Source organism: Oncorhynchus nerka, linkage group LG24, assembly GCF_034236695.1.
Source record: "Oncorhynchus nerka isolate Pitt River linkage group LG24, Oner_Uvic_2.0, whole genome shotgun sequence".
NCBI classification, from domain to species: domain Eukaryota; kingdom Metazoa; phylum Chordata; class Actinopteri; order Salmoniformes; family Salmonidae; genus Oncorhynchus; species Oncorhynchus nerka.
In genome coordinates this window covers 11,270,575-11,293,594 of record NC_088419.1, presented here as the reverse complement: position 1 = coordinate 11,293,594, position 23,020 = coordinate 11,270,575, and the positions used below count along the sequence as shown (strand labels likewise).

The window sequence follows — 23,020 nt, the reverse complement described above, 5'->3', positions numbered from 1 at the left end:
TTTAATAAATAGGCCTTTTTAAATTATTTTTCTTTGGAATCAAATTTATGAAAATTGACGACTATTGTAGCCAGAGTTTAGGCTTATTGCATGTTTGTCTACTAATTTATAAAGAACACGAACACGCCACCCTGATGCAATAAATGATCGACATCGTTTAAAGACATCCACGGAGAAGCCAGGGATTGTTTTTGTGCCTGACAAGAGCCAGTAAGGTAATGATCCGTGGAGCGAGGACTGCATCCTCCGTCAGCATCACAAGCTCTTTCTCACCGCATCCAGGATACACCGTAAGGAAAACGATACATCGTGAAGTCAGATAAATATCGTGTAGGCCTTTTTGATATGTGTAACAGTAGCCAATGAGATTGAAAATATTGCATCTGTTGAATGTCGTTTATTGGTATATCCTGAATGTGTATGACTGTTGCGGCCTCTGTAGCATATTTGCCCGATGGCGCACATTTTTGTTTTCACAGAAAAGATGCAAACGCACGTATGCTTTAATTCCAGATATAGGTTGATTTGGATTTATATGGCTAATTAGGATTACGCGTGCAACATTTTTGCAATGTATTGGGCTATAGTACATGTATTTATGTTCTAGACATGATTTACAAATTAAACACTTAGCGTACCTGCGTAATAATGGATTTATTAGGATGGTTCTAGGTTAAGCCAATGTCTACATTAATTTGGTTATCCGCAGTATTTGGACATAAAGCGATTCCTATGGCCGAATGGTGTGTGATATTATTATCTTACAGGGGGAAGGAACAACAACAGTGTCTATTTGCACCTGCCTTCTGTTAGTCAACTGTTTACATATGGGTTAATGATGGTTTCTGTCAGGTGGACATCCTTCTGAAATATAATTAGAATGACGTTTTCAGTTGCATTTTCTACTAAATACATGATTGATAAGCAACGTTATATATACGTTATTTTTTTATCTCCCTATTGCAGACAGAGATGGGTTCGACGGTCAGGTTGAGTAGAACCGTGTTGCTGGGCGTTCTGATGTGCATGGCGGGGCTGGCATCCGCCCGGAGCCCCCGCACGGCAGACCAAGTATCCGAGGCCGATATTCAACGCCTCCTACACGGCGCCATGGAGCAGCTGGGCATCGCTCGGCACAGGATCGAGTACCCCGCTCACCAGGCCACCAACATCGTGGGTCCCCAGAGTATCCAAGGTGGGGTCCATGATCTGAGTTAAAGGAGTTGTCTGTTTTAGTCATAGTGCTGTAGTAGTTGGCTTGACCTAAAGTATATTTCAGGCTTGTTAATCTTCAATTATTTTTGTTGTCAATGAAGCAAAAAAGTACAGTAACTGTATTGTATTTGACAACTTGTTTAGTAATCAAACACTATACCTATAAAACAGTATGACGTGTAAGACCACAAGCCTAGTCTGTGTGTATCTGGGGTGTGTCATGATTTGGCACATGGGTTATGTCTAAGATATATACTCTCCACTCTATTGCAGGCAATTTTCCATTGTGAAATTAAATTACATCTGTTTTGAAATGTTCCCTACCAGTAATTACACCACAGAGCTGTCTTGTGTCCAGTTCATAGCCTTGGATAAATCACTCAGCGACATCCCATATGTTCAAAAGTAGTGCACTTTATAGGGAATATGGTTATGGGCCCTGGTCAAAAGTAGTGCACTTCATAGGGAATAGGGTTATGGGCCCTGGTCAAAAGTAGTGCACTTCATAGTTAATAGGATTCCATTTTGTACATGGCCATAATGGAGTTTAATAACAGGTCTACATCGATGTGGACCGGCAAGTAAGCTATTTTATATTATACCAAAGCTCCTGCCAAATGTTCGAGAGTATTGAGGGGATATATTCTGTGAGAGAGAGGGCATGCATCTTGGAGTGAGGAAAACCAAATGTTCGAGACTATTGAGGGGATATATTCTGTGAGAGAGAGGGCATGCATCTTGGAGTGAGGAAAACCAAATGTTCGAGACTATTGAGGGGATATATTCTGTGGGAGAGAGGGCATGCATCTTGGAGTGAGGAAAATGTTTTGCCAATGGTTATAGTTCCCAGTGCCATTGTGGAGGTTCCCAGTGCCATTGTGGAGATCACATTTACATTTCAGGCCTTGGGTTTCTGTACTTGGGATTGTGTTTGGAGATGGGACATGTACAGTGATTTTGCAAAGTATTCAGACTCCTTGACTTTCTCCACATTTTGCAACTTTACAGTCTTATTCTAAAATGGATTAAATATTGTTTTTCCCTCATCAGTCTACACACTACCCCATAATGACAAAGTGAAAACAGGCTTTTCGATTTTCTTTTACAAAGGTATTCAGACCCTTTGCTATGAGACTTGACATTGAGCTCAGCTGCATCCTGTTTCCATTGATCAGCCTTGATGTTTATACAACTTGATTGGAGTTCACCTGTTGTAAATTCGATTGGACAAGAAATGGGCTCCCGAGTGGTGCAGCGGTCTAAGGCGCTACAATCATCACCCTGGTTAGATTCCAGGCTGTATCACAACCGGCCGTGATTGGGAGTCCTATAGGGCTGCGCACAATTGGCCAAACGTCATCCATGATTGGCCGGTGTAGGCCGTCATTGTAAATGAGAATTTGTTCTTAACTAGTTAATCTAGTTTAATAACAGTTACATAAAATGAAGACAGTGAAGGCACACACCGTAGAGCTCTGAGACAGGGTACTTAAAGAATGCACTGTACACAAATAACATATCTAGGCTTAGTATTGTATTCTGATATAGATTTCAATTTTACTTGCGCTAATCAAATTGTTAAAGCAAAAAAAAAAATCTTAATAAGCACAACAAATTTATAACATATCATATGAATTGGCTGACGTCGTACACAATTGGATGAAATGCTACACAAAAAAACTGGGGATCTGTTTTGGCTCGTGAGCACCACTTTCAAAACTACTGGCTGAAATTCAACAAGTTCTGGAGCGTCACTATAAAATGTAAGAATGGTAGTAAACATACCGGTCTGTCCCTGTCATGACAAAAAAATATATTCTTGTCATGTTCTGTTTCCTCCACTAGGTGGGGCCCATGAGGGGCTGCAGCACCTGGGTCCCTATGGAAACATACCCAACATCGTAGCTGAGCTGACAGGGGACAACATCCCCAAATACTTCAGTGATGACCATGGCTACCCCAACCCTTCTAACCCATGTCCACTAGGAAAGACGGGTAAACAAATAGCTATATTTCTGTTTGACAAAGATTTCTCCTTTAGGCTTGGTGCCTAACTTTCAGTTCGGTTACAGTCTTGCAAGACCACAAGACAGACATCAAGTTAGCTAAAGCAGGAACAGGCTTTCACTTAGCGAGGCTCTATCCTTTGTTTCTGGGTGGTTGGTTCTCTGTCCCTGTATCAAATGTTTTGTCACATGCTCCGAATACAACAGATGTAGACCTTGCAGTGAAATGCTTACTTTACAAGCCCTTAACCAACAATGCAGTTTTAAGAAAAAACCTTGCTGTCGGAAGCTGAGCAGTTGCCATACCAGGCAGGGATGCAACCAGTCAGGATGCTCTTGATGTTGGTTCTACAGCTGCTTCTGAGGACCAATGCCAAATCTTTTCAGTCTCCTGAGGGAATAGGTTTTGTCGTGCACTCTTCACGACTATCTTGGTGTGTTTGGACCATGTTAGTTTGTTGCTGTTGGGGAGGCAGGTAGCCTAGTGGCTAGAGCGTTGGCCTAGTAACCGACAGGTTGCAAGATCGAATCCCAGAGTTGACAAGGTAAAAATCTGTTGTTCTGCCCCTGAACAAGGCAGCTAACCCACTGTTCCTATGCCGTCATTGAAAATAAGAATTTGTTCTTAACTGACTTGCCTAGTTAAATAAAGGTTTAAAAAAATGTGCGGACCCCAAGGAACTTCAAGTTCTCAACTACAGCCCTGTCAATGGCGTGCTCGGTCCTTTTCCTGTAGTCCACAATCATCTCCTTTGTCTTGATCACATTGAGGGAGAGGTGCAAGGACAAAAACCACACGGTAAGGTCTCTGACCTCCTCCCTATAGGCTGTCTGATCATTGTCGGGGCTCAGGCCTACCACTGTTGTCATCAGCAAACGTAATGATGGTGTTGGAGTCGTGCCTGGCTGGGCAGTCATGAGTGAACAGGGAGTACAAGGAGGGGACTGAGCACACAACCCAGAGGGGCCCCTGTTTTGAGGATCAGCGTGGTTGATGTGTTACCTACCCTTACCTCCTGGGGGCGTTCTGTCAGGAAGTCTAGGATCCAGTTGCAAAGGGAGGTGTTTAGTCCCTGGGTCCTTAGCTTAGTGATGAGCTTTGAGGGCACTTTGGTGTTGAACACTGAGCTGTAGTTAATGAACAGCATTCTCACGTAAGTGTTCCTTTTGCCCAGGTGGGAAAGGGCAGTGTGGGGTGCAATAGACGTTGCATCATCTGTGTATGTTGGTGCGGTATGCAAATTGGGGTGGGTCTAGGGTTTCTGGGATAATGGTGTTGCTGCATTTCATGGCTACAGATGTGAGTGCTATGTGTTGGTAGGCCGGTTACCTTTGCTTCCTTGGGTACAGGGACTATGGGGGTCTATTTGAAATATGCAGATATTACAGACTCAGTCAGGGACAGGTTGAAAATGTCAGTGGAGACGCTTGCCAGTTGGTCAGTGCATGCTCGGAGTACACGTCCTAGTAATCCGTCTGGCTCTGCAGCCTTGTTAATGTTGACCTGTTTGAAGGTCTTACTCACATCGGCTGCAGAGAGCGTGATCAGTCATCCGGAAAAGCTGATGCTCTCATGCATTACCTCAACGCGAGCATATACAGTTGAAGTTGGAAGTTTACATACACTTTAGCCAAATGGATTTAAACTCAGTTTTTCACAATTCCTGGCGACATTAATAATCCTAGTAAAAATTCCCTGTCTTAGGTCAGTTAGGATCACCACTTTATTTTAAGAATGTGAAATGTCAGAATAATAGTAGATAATTATTTATTTCAGCTTTTATTTCTTTCATCACATTCCCAGTGGGTCAGATGTTTACATACACTCAATTAGTATTTGGTAGCATTGCCTTTAAATTGTTTAACTTGGGTCAAACGTTTCAGGTAGCCTTCCACAAGCTTCCCACAATAAGTTGGGTGAATTTTGTCCCATTCCTCCTGACAGAGCTGGTGTAACTGAGTCAGGTTTGTAGGCCTCCATGCTCGCACACGCTTTTTCAGTTCTGCCCAAAGATTTTCTATGGGATTGATGCCAGGACTTTGTGATGGCCACTCCAATACCTTGACTTTGTTGACCTTAAGCCATTTTGCCACAACTTTGGAAGTATGCTTGGGGTCATTGTCCATTTGGAAGACCCACGCTTAAACTTCCTGACTGTCTTGAGATGTTGCTTCAATATAGCCACATAATTGACCTTCCTCATGAAGCTATCTATTATGTGAAGTGCACCAGTCCCTCCTGCAGCAAAGCACTCCCACATGATGCTGCCACCCCTGTGCTTCACAGTTGGGATGGTGTTCCTAGGCTTGCAAGCCTCCCCTTTTTCCTCCAAACATAGCGATAGTCATTATGGCCAAACGTCTCTATTTTTGTTTCATCAGACCAGAGGACATTTCTCCAAAAAGTACAATCTTTGTCCCCATGTGCAGTTGCAAACCGTAGTCTGGCTTTTTTATGGTGGTTTTGGAGCAGTGGCTTCTTCCTTGCTGAGCGATATAGGACTTGTTTTACTGTGGATATAGATACTTTTGTACCTGTTTCCTCCAGCATCTTCACAAGGTCCTTTGCTGTTGTTCTGGGATTGATTTGCACTTTTCGCACCAAAATACACTCATCTCTAGGAGACAGAACGCGTCTCCTTCCTGAGTCGTATGACGGCTGCGTAGTCCCATGGTGTTTATAATTGCGTACTATTGTTTGTACAGATGAACGTGGTACTTTCATGTGTTTGGAAATTGCTCCTAAGGATGAACCAGACTTGTAGAGGTCTACAATTTTGTTTTTGAGGTCTTGGCTGATTTCTTTTGACCCCCCCCCCCCATGATGTCAAGCAGAGAGGCACTGAGTTTGAAGGTAGGCCTTGAAATACAGCCACAGGTACACCTCCAATTAACTCAAATGATGTCAATTAGAATCAGAAGGTTCTAGAGCCATGACTTCCTGATGATTCGGTCTTAGTCCTGTATTAACGCTTTGCCTGTTTGATGGTTCGTTGGAGGGCATAGTAGGATTTCTTATAAGCTTCTGGGTTTAGAGTCCCGCTCCTTGAAAGCGGCAGCTCTACTCTTTTGCTCAGTGCGAATGTTGCCTGTAATCCATGGCTTCTGGTTGGGGTATGTACGTACAGTCACTGAGGGGATGACGTCCTCGATGCACTTATTGATAAAGCTAGTGACTCGTGATGAATTCCTCAATGCCATCGGAAGAATCCCGGAACATATTCCAGTATGTGCTAGCAAAGCAGTCCTGTAGTTTAGCATCTGCTTCATCTGACAACTGGTGCTTCCTGCTTTACTTTTTGTTTGTAAGCAGGAATCAGATTTACCAAATGGAGAGCCAAATTGTACACGTCTCTGTGTGGAGTAAAGGTGATCTATAATTTTTTTTGCCCTCTGGTTGGACATTTAACATGCTAATAGAAATGAAGTAAATCTGATTTAAGTTTCCCTGCATTAAAGTCCCCGGCCACTAAGAGCTCCGCCTCTGGATGAGCTTTTTCTTGTTTGCGTACGGTGGTATACAGCTCATTGAGTGAGGTTTGTGCCAGCTGTATGTTCTTAATGTCGTCGTTCAGCCACGACTCTGTGAAACATAAGATATTACAGTTAATAGGATATATGTGCTTTTCAGCTTGTCCCATTTATTTTCAAGCGATTGAACGTTAGCTAGCGGGACGGAAGCCAAGGGAAGATTAGCCACTCATTGCCTGATCTTCGCAAGGCACCTTGATCTTTTTCCACAATCTCCGTTTCCTTCTCCAGTGAATCACGGGGGATCTGTGCCTGGTTGAGTGTCTGTAGTAGTATATCCCTCCTGTCCAACTCATTGAAGAACTCTTCGTCCAGTTTGAGGTGAGCAATCGCAGTTTTGATGTCCAGAAGCTCTTTTCGGTCATAAGATGGTAGGAGTCACATTATGTACAAAACAAGTTATGAACAACGCGAAAACAAAACAAAAAATATCATGGTTGGTTAAGAGCCGGTAAGATGGCAGCCACCCCCTCCAGCTCCATCAACGTGTATTTTATATCTGAGGAATCCTCCTAGTACTTGTCCCTGACTCGTTATAGCTGCAGATCAGTGGCCGTTTGTAATGGAGGACATTTATTCATTTTTTTCGTATCAGCATGGCCTTATTTCTATTACAGCATGTTGGATGACTGTCATTCATATTCCATTAACCCAGTTCAATGTAACATCGATAGGTTTAGGTTACTACATGATACTCACATTTCCCCAATACCAATCATGAGGTTGCTACAACCTGGCCTTCAAATTAAAGTCTAGAACATGCTCAGGTCGAGAGAAATCTGAGATGACAATGACACATGGACATACAGTGAAACATTCAATACCGCCTTCCACACTCTTGTCTGCGTCTAGCTTAACTTCTTGCGTCGAGCCATCCCGGATCCGGGATCGTGAATACAGCCTCAAGCTCATTACCATAACGCAACGTTAACTATTCATGAAAATCGCAAATGAAATGAAATTAATCTATTTGCTCTCAAGCTTAGCCTTTTGGTAACAACACTGTCATCTCAGATTTTCAAAATATGCTTCTCAACCATTGCAAAACAAGCATTTGTGTAACAGTATTGATGGCTAACGTAGCATTTAGCATAGCATTTAGCGTTAGCATTCAGCAGGCAACATTTACACAAAAAACATTCAAAAGCATTCAAATAAAATCATTTACCTTTGAAGAACTTCAGAAGTTTTCAATGAGGAGACTCTCAGATAGCAAATGTTCAGTTTTTCCTGAAAGATTATTTGTTTAGGACAAATTGCTCCGTTTTCTGCGTCACGTTTAGCTACGAAAAAACCCCTGTATCCAGGATTGTGTAAATCTATCAGCAAGCTCATTAGCATAACACAACGTTAACTATTCATGAAAATCGCAAATTAAATTAAATTAATCTATTTGCTCTCAAGCTTAGCCTTTTGTTAACTAGGGTGTAATCATTATTCCTACAGTGGCAAACGAGAGTTTCTATTGGACAAATTTGGAGTATTTTTATCCGTGTTTCATTTGCTTCTGTTTTAGAAACGTTTTTCAACATTTGGTGGAATGAATACACCTCTGATCACGCATAAACAGTCACTTTCATAGCAGCCACATTGTATTCATTCTAGCCTCTACGCACTCTCCTCCTCTCACTTTTCCCTTTTGTTTGTGGACTTCAATGAACACATCAGCTGTATGTGACCAGGTGGAAAAAACCTTTCCAAGCCAAACCATGTCATAACCACTTGTCACACTTTGACCATGATTTGCGTTGTTTGTTTCTATGTTTTGTTTGGTCAGGGTGTGATATGAGTGGGCATTCTATGTTGTATGTCTAGTTTGTCTATTTCTATGTGTTTTGGCCTGATATGGTTCTCAATCAGTGGCAGGTGTTTGTCGTTGTCTCTGATTGGTAGCCGGTTTTGGATTGTGGTTGGTGGGTTATTGGCTATGTTATGTTGCATGTTAGCACAGTGTTTCTATAGCAGTCACGTTCGTCTTGTTAGTTTGTTTGTTTTGTTTAGCGTACTTCGTGTTTTTTTGTCAATCATTAAAGTATGCATTCACACCACGCTGCGCTTTGGTCTCCTCACTACGACGATCGTGACAGAATAACCCACCCACAATGGACCAAGTAGCGTGGTAACGGCCAGCAGCAGCAGCGGCAAAGAACGCAGGATTCATGGACTTGGGAGGAGATTCTGGATGGTGAAGGACCCTGGGCGCAGCCAGGGGAATATCGCCGCCCTAAAGCAGAGCTGGAGACAGCGAAAACAGAGAGGCGCCGGTATGAGGAGGCAGCACGGCAGCGCGGCTGGAAGCCCGAGAGGCAGCCCCAAAAAATTATTGGTGGGGGCACAGGGAGAGTGTGGCAGAGTCAGGAGTCAGACCTGAGCCAACTCCCCCTGCTTACCGTAAGGAGACAAGGATGGAACCAGAGCCGGTCAGGGCCAAGGATGGAACTAGAGCCGGTCAGGCACCGTGTTATGCGGTGGAGCGCACGTTGTCCCCAGTACGCGTGCTTAGCCCGGTGCGCTACATCCCAGCTCCCCGCATCTGCCGGGCTAGCGTGAGGATCCAGCCAAGGCGGATGGTGCCAGCCCTGCTCTCAAGATCTCCAGTGTGCCTTCTCGGTCCGGTCTATCCGGTGCCATCTCCACGCACCAGCAGCCCCCCGCACCAGGCTTCCTGTACGTCTCCAAAGCCCAGTGCTCCCTTTCTCCTCCCCGCACTCGCCCTGAGGTGCATGTCCATCAGCCCAGTACCACCAGTGCCGGCACCACGCACCAGGCCTACAGTGCGCCTCATCTGTCCAGAGTCTCCCGTCTGTCCTGAGCCGCCAGAGTCTCCCATCTGTCCTGAGCCGCCAGAGTCTCCCGTCTGTCCTGAGCCGCCAGAGTCTCCCGTCTGTCCTGAGCCGCCAGAGTCTCCCGTCTGTCCTGAGCCGCCAGAGTCTCCCGTCTATCCTGAGCCGCCAGAGTCTCCCGTCTGTCCTGAGCCGCCAGAGTCTCCCGTCTGTCCTGAGCCGCCAGTCAACCAGGAGCTGCCAGAGCCGTCAGTCAGCCAGGACCTGCCAGAGCCGCCAGTCAGCCAGGAGCCGCCAGAGCCGTCAGCCAGCCAGGAGCCGCCAGTCAGCCAGGAGCCGCCAGAGCCGTCAGCCAGCCAGGAGCAACCAGAGCCGTCAATCGGTCCGGAGCTGCCCTTTAGTCCGGAGCTGCCCCTCAGTCCAGAACTGCCCCTTAGTCCGGAGGCACTCCTCAGTCCAGTGGGGCCTTTAATTAGGGTCTTAGGCCCAAGGTCGGAGGCGAGGGTCGTCACTCTAAAGAGGCCCTTGAAGAGGGCAATGACTATGTTGGAGCGCGCCTGAGCCACCACCGCGGCCAGATGCCCACCCAGACCCTCCCCTATAGGTTTAGGTTTTGCGGCCGGAGTCCGCACCTTAGGTTTTGATTTGCATTGTTTGTTTCTATGTTTTGTTTGGTCAGGGTGTGAAATGAGTGGGCATTCTATATTGTATGTCTAGTTTGTCTATTTCTATGTGTTTTGGCCTGATATGGTTCTCAATCAGTGGCAGGTGTTTGTCGTTGTCTCTGATTGGGAACCATATTTAGGTAGCCTGTTTTGGATTGTGGTTGGTGGGTTATTGTCTATGTCATGTTGCATGTTAGCACAGTGTTTCTATAGCAGTCACGTTCGTCTTGTTAGTTTGTTTGTTTTGTTGAGTGTACTTTGTGTTTTTTCGTCAATCATTAAAGTATGTTTTGGTCTCCTCACTACGACGATCGTGACACCACTATACACAGCCTACGTTTTCTCCATATTAGATAAAGTAACGTCTTTGTCAACATAGCTAATAGAATTAACGCGTTCGTAAACCCGCTACAATCTTGCAGTAACATTAGTGTATAGTCAGTAAGCAGTACACCGGCGGGCCCCGGGGCAATAAATTAATAAAACCAAAAGCTTACCTTGACTTGGAGTTCCAGTGTTGTTGGATAGTCATAGCCAGCTACCAAACATAGCATCCCTCGGTTTGAGCAGGGTGTTTGAGTAACTAAACTAGCCAGATGCATTTGTTAGCTAATTAAGTGAGAGAGAGAAATTGACTTGCTTCGCCTTCATTTTTGAAATTTTTTTTGTTCAAAACTGTTCAACTATTGTCTTTCTCTTTGAGGCAGCTACTCACATTTTATGCACTGCAGTTCTAGTTAGCTGTAGCTTATGCTTTCAGTACTAGATTCATTCTCTGATCCTTTGATTGGGTGGACATGTCAGTTCATGCTGCAAGAGCTCTGATAGGTTGGAAGATGTCCTCCAGAAGTTATAATTACAGTGCAAGTCTATGGAAGGGTGTGAGAACCACGAGCCTCCTAGGTTGTGTAATGAAGTCAATGTAGCCAGAGAAGGACGGCAACTAGCTGTCCTCCGGACACACCATGGTGTTACCCTATAGAGTTTCTGTTGAGGCTACTATAGACCTTCATTGTAAAAGTGTTTCTATCAATTATTTGGTGAGGTGAATATATATATACAGTATATATAAAAAAGGATGACTTTATCCATGTTTTACAATTAAATAAATAATTGAAATTCACTGAGGAGGATGGTCCTCCTCTGAAGAGCCTCCACTGCTGCAGAATATTCTAGGGTTTGCCTTGTCTATGTCCCTTTCTCATTTGGGAAAAAAAATCCATTCTCCTCCGTAGCACCAGAAACCGATGAGTTGTCGAGGCGATGTCAGTTTTGTTAGTGTCCTCCCCTCTAACCACGTTCCATCAGGATAGTCGTTCGTGTCCTTCACGGAGGAGTTTTGATTTCTGCCACACCACCTTTGAATCAGCTGTTTTAAAGAAAATCAGGCCCACGTTTAAAAGGAATAAGTAGCATTTTTTTATCTATAAAATGTCTTGAACAACTAACAGTTCGTTTTTGGATCCTACCCCTGTAAAAGCAATTTGCCTGACGATGTGAGTGGAGGAGTCCATTTTTTGTCCACATCCCGTCTCCTCGCCGCCTCTCCTCGTTGACCTTTTTAAAAAAAACATTATTATTTTTTTAAAGCGAGAGCGGATGCAGGAGTTGCACAGATCCAATGTTGAAAAATCTTGACCATGTCCTCTCTTTGCTTGTTACTGTAGCTGCAGATGGTTGTCTGGAGAATGTCCCAGACACAGCAGAGTTCAGCAGAGAGTTCCAGAACCATCAGCACTTGTTCGACCCAGAACATGACTACCCTGCTCTGGCCAAGTGGGTGAGTGACTAGGGCAACTTGGTAAAATTGCCTTCAGAGTGTACAGGCAACTTCACCCGCCTCCACTAGGCTCGAGTGGTTACAACAAAGCTGTGCCCCCTGTACCATTGAATAAGTCCATCTCCTTACCCTCTTTTAGGAAATGTTTCCCCGCTTGTATTAACTGACACCACACCCCATCTGTGGACACTAGACACCACGGAAGGGTCTCTGTTCCCTGAAAAGGCTCAAGCTATGTGTTTATGATTACAGAAAATAAAATGATGTGCTGTAAAACAATAGAAACATTCTTTGTCACTAACTTACTTTGTCATTTCAGAACAAGGAACTGTTGTACCAGAAACTGAAGGGAGGACCCAAAAGAATACAAAGGGTTATAACTGCTTTTCCTCAGCTTGTTTTGTTATTGTTTGTTTAAGCTTTTGTATAAATAAATAAACTAACCCTAACCCTAACCCTGTTATGCCCTGAAGGGGATAATGCCCTTTTAAACTCACATTTCTGGATTAAGTTGCATGTTGACCGACCAATGTCAATTTTGAATCCAGACTACATTCTTTCATTTCTCCGTCGATGATCACAAACGCCTCTGGAACACCTATAGCTTACCTATTTACCGACAAGAATGTCATAAGATTTTATTTTAAATCCCAGCACCAACAACAACGCAATGTCGTATTTGCTCCCTTTTCATTCCAGAGTGTCAATAACCCCTATCTGATGGGTCAGAAGCTGGACAACGTTGTAGCCAAGAAGTCTGTTCCCCACTACCCAGAAGAGGAGGACTATAGAACATCCACCTGAACCCCACCCCGCGTTGTTCTAACGTTACTAACCCCACCATGTCACATCACTAAAACTAAAGTATATTCAAAATGACATCACAAAAGTATTGGGAGTGTTCTCTAAATATTACTTTAATCACCATTACATTTTGTTGAACTACGTAGCCTACTAACAACGTTACATGCAGTAATAGCGGTATATTGATATGTACAACTTGTGTAAAACAATTCATTTAAAAAAGGTATTATACTCTGCTATTTTCAGTTCTCAATCAATCATTGATATATCAAAAGTATTGATACTCAGTTTATTTGTGTGCCTGTGATGTATGATTCACCCTGTGAAGCCTTGTTTTTATCAAACAAATATGCTGTTGATGTTTTGATCTGGTTTTGCTCCTTTTTTTGTGTGGCTCAAGCCTTAACTAAGTCTCTTGCTGTTTTCTTTCTGATCATTTTCTGTTCATTTAAAATAAAATGATTTACTCTGCAAGTTTCCCAGGTTTGAGCCATTTTTACGTAGGATCTATCAGAGGATGACGGGCGTTGGAGGGGGCGGGTACATCCCTCTACTGTACTTAAATCTGAGACAGTACAGCCAGACAGCAGTTTGTTTAGCCTCTTCCAAGAAGAGATCATACAGGGATAATTCTATTTAAGCAATATCTTAATCCCGCAGGGAATCTTTCTGTCGTGTCGTTTGTGTAGGACACAGGTGAGCCAATCTAGCTATTTATCGTTTTCGCTCTACCAATTACGATGTTGAAATTATTCTATTAGTCTTAACTGTACGCTATAACCACTTGGAAATGTATTTGGTTTGACATTACTGCATAAACCTTGCTAAAAGTTATGCGTAATTTGTTCTTTTGATTTCCATGACGGCTTTAGTTGTAATTATTTAATATTCCATAGATCAGGATGAAGACGTCAGTCTTTGCCTCGGCCATGGTGTTGGGACTACTCTTCTGTCCGCAAAGGAGTGCAGGGGTAGGTGGCTACCAGGGTTCCTTTCAGCACCCATACAAATACAACTCCAGTCCCAACCAGTCTGAGCGCTCACCGCAGCAGCCACCACAGAACGGATTTGTGTCCCGCCAAATGGGGCCAGTAACTGCCAACGACGAGGTTCTAGAATCCAGCCAAGAAGCCTTACACGTCACGGAGCGCCGGTACCTCAAACTGGACTGGTGCAAAACGCAGCCGCTGAAACAGACGATCCACGAGGAAGGATGCCTCAGCCGCACTATAATCAATCGTTTCTGTTACGGGCAGTGTAACTCCTTCTACATCCCCCGACACATCTACGAAGATGACGGGGCTTTCCAATCGTGTTCCACCTGTAAACCGAAAACATTCACAACTGTCACCTATACCCTCATATGTCCCGGCCAGTCACCCAGCTCCCGAAAGAAACGCGTCCAGCGCGTAAAGACGTGCCGCTGCGCTTCCATAGACCTGGATTAGGCCTAGTTAAAACCATAGGTGGACACAGTCTCTGTTGGTTTGCTTTCCACTGGAATAATTAAAAGGTACCGACCAATGCATACAATTAAATGTGCTTCCATTGCAAAAACCGAATATGCATGAGGGAGAGAATATCCAATCTTAATCCGAAAAGGGGAGATCAAAAGACAACGAAACCAAGGGATGGAACTGTTCAAAACCATTCCAAAACCCTAAACTGGTAGCTATGCCAACCCCAACAGACTCCCCAGTGTAATGTATGGGACTATAATGACTGGTTTGGCATAATTGACTGGTTTGGCACATTGTAAATGGTTTATGGCTTCGAGCGTAATGGTTTTTTAATGATATTGTTGGTTTGCGCCTAATACAAATAACAGTATCACTGTGGATACCAGAAGGTTTGCGCATGTTTGCCATTTAAAATAAGGCGAAAAAGCCACAGTGTAAGAATTTGACAGACTATTTTTGTAAACCGTTGAGAGCATATATTGTTTCCACCGTGTGGAATATGAGTTGGTGGATGCGTTCACTTCCAGAGCGCTAGACGAGTGTGGTGTTCATGAATATTGGCTTTTCTTTTCAAACTTTGCCCCTGTTAGACGTCACTTAATGTACTTGTTATTGTATTAATCATGTATATAAAGTGGTTGCTGAATAAACTCATGATTGTACACCTTATTGAACTAGTTTGTGTTGTTGGGGTTGTAACAACAGACTGATTGCAAGATAAAGTACACAAATTATATATATATATATATATATATATTAATATGATTGACAGTGGAAATGTAAGATTATAAACTTAAATGTATTATAAAACAAACAAAACTTCTGATATTTAATATCAGAAAACAGACAACTGAATATCAAATCTATATTTCATAGAAAGTTTACCATACAATCTAGATACATTGTCTTATTAATTTGTCCAGTTATTAAATCAGCTATTAGCCTTTTTTTTTAATAAATATGTTTTATGGGCATCTTTTAAATTTTTTTTTACCCCTGGCTAAGGGGCGGTGACGGGAGAAGGTGGGAGGAGTCCCCAGTCCTGTATGGGTGGCTAAGGGGCGGTGACCGGAGAAGGTGGGAGGAGTCCTCAGTCCTGTGTGGGTGGCTAAGGGGCGGTGACGGGAGAAGGTGGGAGGAGTCCCCAGTCCTGTGTGGGTGACTAAGGGGCGGTGACGGGAGAAGGTGGGAGGAGTCCCCAGTCCCCTCACACATCAACCCATTACTCTTCTCATTAATGTCTTCTCTTCTCTGTCCTGTTCTTCTCTGTTCTGTCTCTCAGCTTGTGGCCACCATGTTGGCTTCTTTCTGGCGCAGTCTCTCTTTCTGTCAGGGCAGGGAAAAGGGGTTATTGTTTTTCATTAGGGACAGGAAGCAAATTGTCTCCACACATGTACTGGCTTTTAAGTAAGCCTTGTCCAACTAAGTCATTAAGTAAGCCTTGTCCAACTAAGTCATTAAGTAAGCCTTGTCCAACTAAGTCATTAAGCCTTGTCCAACTATGTCATTAAGTAAGCCTTGTCCAATTAAGTCATTAAGCCTTGTCCAATTAAGTCATTAAGCCTTGTCCAACTAAGTCATTAAGCCTTGTCCAATTAAGTTATTAAGTAAGCCTTGTCCAATTAAGTCATTAAGTAAGCCTTGTCCAACTAAGTCATTAAGTAAGCCTTGTCCAACTAAGTCATTAAGCCTTGTCCAATTAAGTCATTAAGTAAGCCTTGTCCAACTAAGTCATTAAGCCTTGTCCAATTAAGTTATTAAGTAAGCCTTGTCCAATTAAGTCATTAAGTAAGCCTTGTCCAACTAAGTCATTAAGTAAGCCTTGTCCAACTAAGTCATTAAGCCTTGTCCAATTAAGTCATTAAGTAAGCTTTGTCCAATTAAGTCATTACGTAAGCCTTGTCCAACTAAGTCATTAAGCCTTGTCCAATTAAGTCATTAAGTAAGCCTTGTCCAACTAAGTCATTAAGTAAGCCTTGTCCAACTAAGTCATTAAGTAAGCCTTGTCCAATTAAGTCATTAAGCCTTGTCCAATTAAGTCATTAAGCCTTGTCCAACTAAGTTATTAAGTAAGCCTTGTCCAATTAAGTCATTAAGCCTTGTCCAACTAAGTCATTAAGCCTTGTCCAACTAAGTCATTAAGCCTTGTCCAATTAAGTTATTAAGTAAGCCTTGTCCAATTAAGTCATTAAGTAAGCCTTGTCCAACTAAGTCATTAAGTAAGCCTTGTCCAACTAAGTCATTAAGCCTTGTCCAATTAAGTCATTAACTAAGCCTTGTCCAACTAAGTCATTAAGCCTTGTCCAATTAAGTTATTAAGTAAGCCTTGTCCAATTAAGTCATTAAGTAAGCCTTGTCCAACTAAGTCATTAAGTAAGCCTTGTCCAACTAAGTCATTAAGCCTTGTCCAATTAAGTCATTAAGTAAGCCTTGTCCAACTAAGTCATTAAGTAAGCCTTGTCCAACTAAGTCATTAAGCCTTGTCCAATTAAGTTATTAAGTAAGCCTTGTCCAATTAAGTCATTAAGTAAGCCTTGTCCAACTAAGTCATTAAGTAAGCCTTGTCCAACTAAGTCATTAAGCCTTGTCCAATTAAGTCATTAAGTAAGCCTTGTCCAATTAAGTCATTAAGTAAGCTTTGTCCAATTAAGTCATTACGTAAGCCTTGTCCAACTAAGTCATTAAGCCTTGTCCAATTAAGTCATTAAGTAAGCCTTGTCCAACTAAGTCATTAAGTAAGCCTTGTCCAACTAAGTCATTAAGTAAGCCTTGTCCAATTAAGTCATTAAGCCTTGTCCAATTAAGTCATTAAGCCTTGTCCAACTAAGTTATTAAGTAAGCCTTGTCCAATTAAGTCATTAAGCCTTGTCCAACTAAGTCATTAAGCCTTGTCCAACTAAGTCATTAAGCCTTGTCCAATTAAGTTATTAAGTAAGCCTTGTCCAATTAAGTCATTAAGTAAGCCTTGTCCAACTAAGTCATTAAGTAAGCCTTGTCCAACTAAGTCATTAAGCCTTGTCCAATTAAGTCATTAAGTAAGCCTTGTCCAATTAAGTCATTAAGTAAGCTTTGTCCAATTAAGTCATTACGTAAGCCTTGTCCAACTAAGTCATTAAGCCTTGTCCAATTAAGTCATTAAGTAAGCCTTGTCCAACTAAGTCATTAAGTAAGCCTTGTCCAACTAAGTCATTAAGTAAGCCTTGTCCAATTAAGTCATTAAGCCTTGTCCAACTAAGTTATTAAGTAAGCCTTGTCCAATTAAGTCATTAAGCCTTGTCCAACTAAGTCATTAAGCCTTGTCCAACTAAGTCATTAAGCCTTGTCCAATTAAGTTATTAAGTAAGCCTTGTCCAATTAAGTCATTAAGTAAGCCTTGTCCAACTAAGTCACTAAGTAAGCCTTGTCCAACTAAGTCATTAAGCCTTGTCCAATTAAGTCATTAACTAAGCCTTGTCCAACTAAGTCATTAAGCCTTGTCCAATTAAGTTATTAAGTAAGCCTTGTCCAATTAAGTCATTAAGTAAGCCTTGTCCAACTAAGTCATTAAGTAAGCCTTGTCCAACTAAGTCATTAAGCCTTGTCCAATTAAGTCATTAAGTAAGCCTTGTCCAACTAAGTCATTAAGTAAGCCTTGTCCAACTAAGTCATTAAGCCTTTTCCAATTAAGTTATTAAGTAAGCCTTGTCCAATTAAGTCATTAAGTAAGCCTTGTCCAACTAAGTCATTAAGTAAGCCTTGTCCAACTAAGTCATTAAGCCTTGTCCAATTAAGTCATTAAGTAAGCCTTGTCCAATTAAGTCATTAAGTAAGCTTTGTCCAATTAAGTCATTACGTAAGCCTTGTCCAACTAAGTCATTAAGCCTTGTCCAATTAAGTCATTAAGTAAGCCTTGTCCAACTAAGTCATTAAGTAAGCCTTGTCCAACTAAGTCATTAAGTAAGCCTTGTCCAATTAAGTCATTAAGCCTTGTCCAATTAAGTCATTAAGCCTTGTCCAACTAAGTTATTAAGTAAGCCTTGTCCAATTAAGTCATTAAGCCTTGTCCAACTAAGTCATTAAGCCTTGTCCAACTAAGTCATTAAGCCTTGTCCAATTAAGTTATTAAGTAAGCCTTGTCCAATTAAGTCATTAAGTAAGCCTTGTCCAACTAAGTCATTAAGTAAGCCTTGTCCAACTAAGTCATTAAGCCTTGTCCAATTAAGTCATTAACTAAGCCTTGTCCAACTAAGTCATTAAGCCTTGTCCAATTAAGTTATTAAGTAAGCCTTGTCCAACTAAGTCATTAAGTAAGCCTTGTCCAACTAAGTCATTAAGCCTTGTCCAATTAAGTCATTAAGTAAGCCTTGTCCAATTAAGTCATTAAGTAAGCTTTGTCCAATTAAGTCATTACGTAAGCCTTGTCCAACTAAGTCATTAAGCCTTGTCCAATTAAGTCATTAAGTAAGCCTTGTCCAACTAAGTCATTAAGTAAGCCTTGTCCAACTAAGTCATTAAGTAAGCCTTGTCCAATTAAGTCATTAAGCCTTGTCCAATTAAGTCATTAAGCCTTGTCCAACTAAGTTATTAAGTAAGCATTGTCCAACTAAGTCATTAAGCCTTGTCCAATTAAGTCATTAAGTAAGCCTTGTCCAATTAAGTTATTAAGTAAGCCTTGTCCAATTAAGTCATTAAGTAAGCCTTGTCCAATTAAGTCATTAAGTAAGCCTTGTCCAATTACGTCATTAAGTAAGCCTTGTCCAATTAAGTTATTAAGTAAGCCTTGTCCAATTAAGTCATTAAGTAAGCCTTGTCCAACTAAGTCATTAAGCCTTGTCAAACTAAGTCATTAAGCCTTGTCCAATTAAGTTATTAAGTAAGCCTTGTCCAATTAAGTCATTAAGTAAGCCTTGTCCAATTAAGTCATTAAGTAAGCCTTGTCCAACTAAGTCATTAAGTAAGCCTTGTCCAACTAAGTCATTAAGTAAGCCTTGTCCAATTAAGTCATTAAGCCTTGTCCAATTAAGTCATTAAGCCTTGTCCAACTAAGTTATTAAGTAAGCATTGTCCAACTAAGTCATTAAGCCTTGTCCAATTAAGTCATTAAGTAAGCCTTGTCCAATTAAGTTATTAAGTAAGCCTTGTCCAATTAAGTCATTAAGTAAGCCTTGTCCAATTAAGTCATTAAGTAAGCCTTGTCCAATTACGTCATTAAGTAAGCCTTGTCCAATTAAGTTATTAAGTAAGCCTTGTCCAATTAAGTCATTAAGTAAGCCTTGTCCAACTAAGTCATTAAGCCTTGTCAAACTAAGTCATTAAGCCTTGTCCAATTAAGTTATTAAGTAAGCCTTGTCCAATTAAGTCATTAAGTAAGCCTTGTCCAATTAAGTCATTAACTAAGCCTTGTCCAACTAAGTCATTAAGTAAGCCTTGTCCAACTAAGTCATTAAGCCTTGTCCAATTAAGTCATTAAGTAAGCCTTGTCCAATTAAGTCATTAAGTAAGCCTTGTCCAATTAAGTCATTACGTAAGCCTTGTCCAACTAAGTCATTAAGCCTTGTCCAATTAAGTCATTAAGTAAGCCTTGTCCAACTAAGTCATTAAGTAAGCCTTGTCCAACTAAGTCATTAAGTAAGCCTTGTCCAATTAAGTCATTAAGTAAGCCTTGTCCAATTAAGTCATTAAGTAAGCCTTGTCCAAATAAGTCATTAAGCCTTGTCCAATTAAGTCATTAAGTAAGCCTTGTCCAACTAAGTCATTAAGTAAGCCTTGCCCAACTAAGTCATTAAGTAAGCCTTGTCCAACTAAGTCATTAAGTAAGCCTTGTCCAACTAAGTCATTAAATAAGCCTTGTCCAACTAAGTCATTAAGTAAGCCTTGTCCAACTAAGTCATTAAGTAAGCCTTGTCCGAGCCAGAACAGCCCATAGGGGGAGGAGAATTTCACACTTTTTTAGGCCCAGTGGAAGTTATTATGCATGGATCAGTAAATCAATTATTCAATCAAACCCAGGTTCCTGAGATAGATCAAAAAATATTATTGCACTGTTTTGCCTGAATCCCAAAATCTATAAAATGGATTATGCTTATAACTTAGCCCCAAAATCTGGTTAGCGTGATAGATGATTGATCATGATCCTATCTATCATACTGTGCAGTGCAATGGTGTTGCTTTAAACCCATAGAATTACATAACTGTAATATATCACTATAAACACTGAGTGTACAAAACACCTGTTAAATCCACTTCGGTGAAGGTGAGGAGACAGGTTAGAGGTTAGAGATGTTTAAGACTTGAGACAATTGAGACAAGAATTGTGTATGTGTGCCATTCAGATGGTAAATGGGCAAATGTCTTTGAACAGGGTATGGTAGTACGTGCCAGGGGCATCGGTTTGTGTCAAGAGCTGCAACACTGTGTATCAAGAATGGTCCACCACCCGAAGGACATCCAGCCAACTTGACACAACTGTGGGAAGCATTGTAGTCAACATGAGCCAGCATCCCTGGGGAACGCTTTCAACACCTTGTAGAGTCAACATGGGCCAGCATCCCTGTGGAACGCTTTCAACACCTTGTAGAGTCAACACGAGCCAGCATCCCTGTGGAACGCTTTCAACACCTTGTAGAGTCAACATGGGCCAGCATCCCTGTGGAACGCTTTCAACACCTTGTAGAGTCAACATGGGCCAGCATCCCTGTGGAACGCTTTCAACACCTTGTAGAGTCAACATGAGCCAGCATCCCTGTGGAACGCTTTCAACACCTTGTTGCCCCGACCAATTGACGGGCTTTGGAGGGGGCGGGTACATCCCTCTACTGTAGGGATGTACCCTACTGCCCCGACGAATTGAGGCTGTTCTGATGGCAAAACTCAAAATAGGAAGGTGTTCCTAATGTTTTGTCCATCTCTCTATTCTCTCACCAGACTGTTAAGGTATCTTTATACCACAGCATTGTTGAACCGTCGTTTCTGATTGGCTTGAAGGGCATCTTTTTTTTTTTTTTTTTACCCCTTTTTCTACCCAATTTCGTGGTATCCAATTGTTTTTCAGTAGCTACTATCTTGTCTCATCGCTACAACTCCCGTACAGGCTCGGGAGAGACGCAATATATCATGCGTCCTCCGATACACAACCCAACCAAGCCGCACTGCTTCTTAACACAGCGCCATCCAACCCGGAAGCCAGCTGCCAGCCGGAAGCCAGCCGCACCAATGTGTCGGAGGAAACACCGTGCACCTGGCAACCAGGCGCGCACTGCGCCCGGCCCGCCACAGGAGTCGCTGGTGCGCGATGAGACAAGGACATCACTACGGGCCAAGCCCTCCCTAACCCAGACGACGCTAGGCCAATTGTGCGTCACCCCACGGACCTCCCGGTCACGGCCGGTTACGACAGAACCTGGGCGCAAACCCAGAGTCTCTGATGGCACAGCTGGCAGCACCCTTAACCACTGTGCCACCCGGGAGGCCCTTGAAGGGCATCTTTGAGTGTGCATTATTTCTCTTTATAAACTGGGTGGTTCGAGCCCTTATGCTGATTGGCTGACAGCCGTGGTGTATCAGACCATATACCACGGATATGACAAAACATTTATTTTTACTGCTCTAATTACGTTGGTAACCAGTTTATAATAGCAATAAGGTACCTCAGGGACTTGTGGTATATGGCCAATATACCACGGCTAAGGGCTGTATCCAGGCACTCTAAGTTTGAGTCGTGTTGTTCTCACCAGACTGTTAGGGTTGATCTTCCTAGTTTCCACCTTCTTGTCTGCTGTAATCTTCTTCACCGACAGCTGAGCCTCTTTCAGTCTGGGAGAAAGAGGGAAGGATGGGGAAAAGAGCAGGTTCACATCAGTTTCATAGTGAGAGTGCTGACCTAGGATCAGCCCCCCCCCCCCCCCCAGGAGACAAGTTCACATCAGTTTCATAGTGAGAGTGCTGACCTAGGACCAGCCCCCCCCCCACCCCCAGTAGACAAGTTCACATCAGTTTCATCCATGTAATCTTAGGCACTGTGATCAGAATTGATCCTAAATCAGAACTCTGAAACACCTGATACGTACGTCCCCCCAGGAGACAAGTTCACATCAGTTTCATAGTGAGAGTGCTGACCTAGGACCAGCCCCCCCCATCCATGTAATCTTAGGCACTGTGATCAGAATTGATCCTAAATCAGAACTCTGAAACACCTGATACGTACGTCCCCCCAGGAGACAAGTTCACATCAGTTTCATAGTGAGAGTGCTGACCTAGGACCAGCCCCCCAGGAGACAAGTTCACATCAGATTCATAGTGAGAGTGCTGACCTAGGATCAGCCCCCCAGGAGACAAGTTCACATCAGTTTCATAGTGAGAGTGCTGACCTAGGACCAGCCCCCCATCCATGTAATCTTAGGCACTGTGATCAGAATTGATCCTAAATCAGAACTCTGAAACACCTGATACGTACGTCTCCCCCAGGAGACAAGTTAACATCAGTTTCATAGTGAGAGTGCTGACCTAGGATCAACCCCCCCCAGGAGACAAGTTCACATCAGTTTCATAGTGAGAGTGCTGACCTAGGATCAGCCCCCCAGGAGACAAGTTCACATCAGTTTCATAGTGAGAGTGCTGACCTAGGACCAGCCCCCCATCCATGTAATCTTAGGCACTGTGGTCAGAATTGATCCTAAATCAGAACTCTGAAACACCTGATACGTACGTCCCCCAGGAGACAAGTTCACATCAGTTTCATAGTGAGAGTGCTGACCTAGGACCAGCCCCCCAGGAGACAAGTTAACATCAGTTTCATAGT

The 23,020-nt window shown here is 42.7% G+C and overlaps 3 protein-coding genes across 4 annotated transcripts in view; 2 read left to right on the top strand and 1 right to left on the bottom strand.

Moving 5' to 3' along the window:
* Positions 1 to 166: 166 nt before the first annotated feature.
* LOC115107514 (neuroendocrine protein 7B2-like) lies at positions 167 to 13,258 on the top strand. The gene is made up of 6 exons (XM_029630890.2): positions 167 to 290; positions 967 to 1,195; positions 3,061 to 3,210; positions 11,868 to 11,980; positions 12,300 to 12,353; positions 12,680 to 13,258. Exons 1-6 carry the CDS (start codon positions 219 to 221, stop codon positions 12,782 to 12,784), a joined length of 723 nt encoding a protein of 240 aa, XP_029486750.2. The 5' UTR covers positions 167 to 218; the 3' UTR covers positions 12,785 to 13,258.
* LOC115107453 (uncharacterized) overlaps positions 12,879 to 23,020 on the bottom strand; it is an 86,322-nt gene continuing 76,180 nt past the window's right edge. Inside the window, exons 17-18 of the mRNA XM_065008607.1 lie at positions 21,954 to 22,035; positions 12,879 to 15,570 (exon numbers count right to left, since the gene is read on the bottom strand). Coding sequence (XP_064864679.1) covers positions 15,523 to 15,570; positions 21,954 to 22,035 — 130 coding nt within the window. The 3' untranslated portion in view covers positions 12,879 to 15,522. The remainder of the gene's footprint in view (positions 15,571 to 21,953; positions 22,036 to 23,020) is intronic.
* Positions 13,362 to 14,913, top strand: LOC115107516 (gremlin-1-like). Of its 2 annotated transcripts, none has more exons than XM_029630893.2 (2): positions 13,362 to 13,480; positions 13,686 to 14,913. In XM_029630893.2, the coding sequence occupies exon 2, from the start codon at positions 13,687 to 13,689 to the stop codon at positions 14,230 to 14,232; it is 546 nt and encodes a 181-aa protein (XP_029486753.1). In that variant the 5' UTR covers positions 13,362 to 13,480; position 13,686; the 3' UTR covers positions 14,233 to 14,913. The 2 variants fall into 2 exon arrangements, with proteins under 2 accessions (XP_029486753.1, XP_029486752.1); XM_029630892.2 differs by having other exon boundaries at positions 13,681 to 14,913.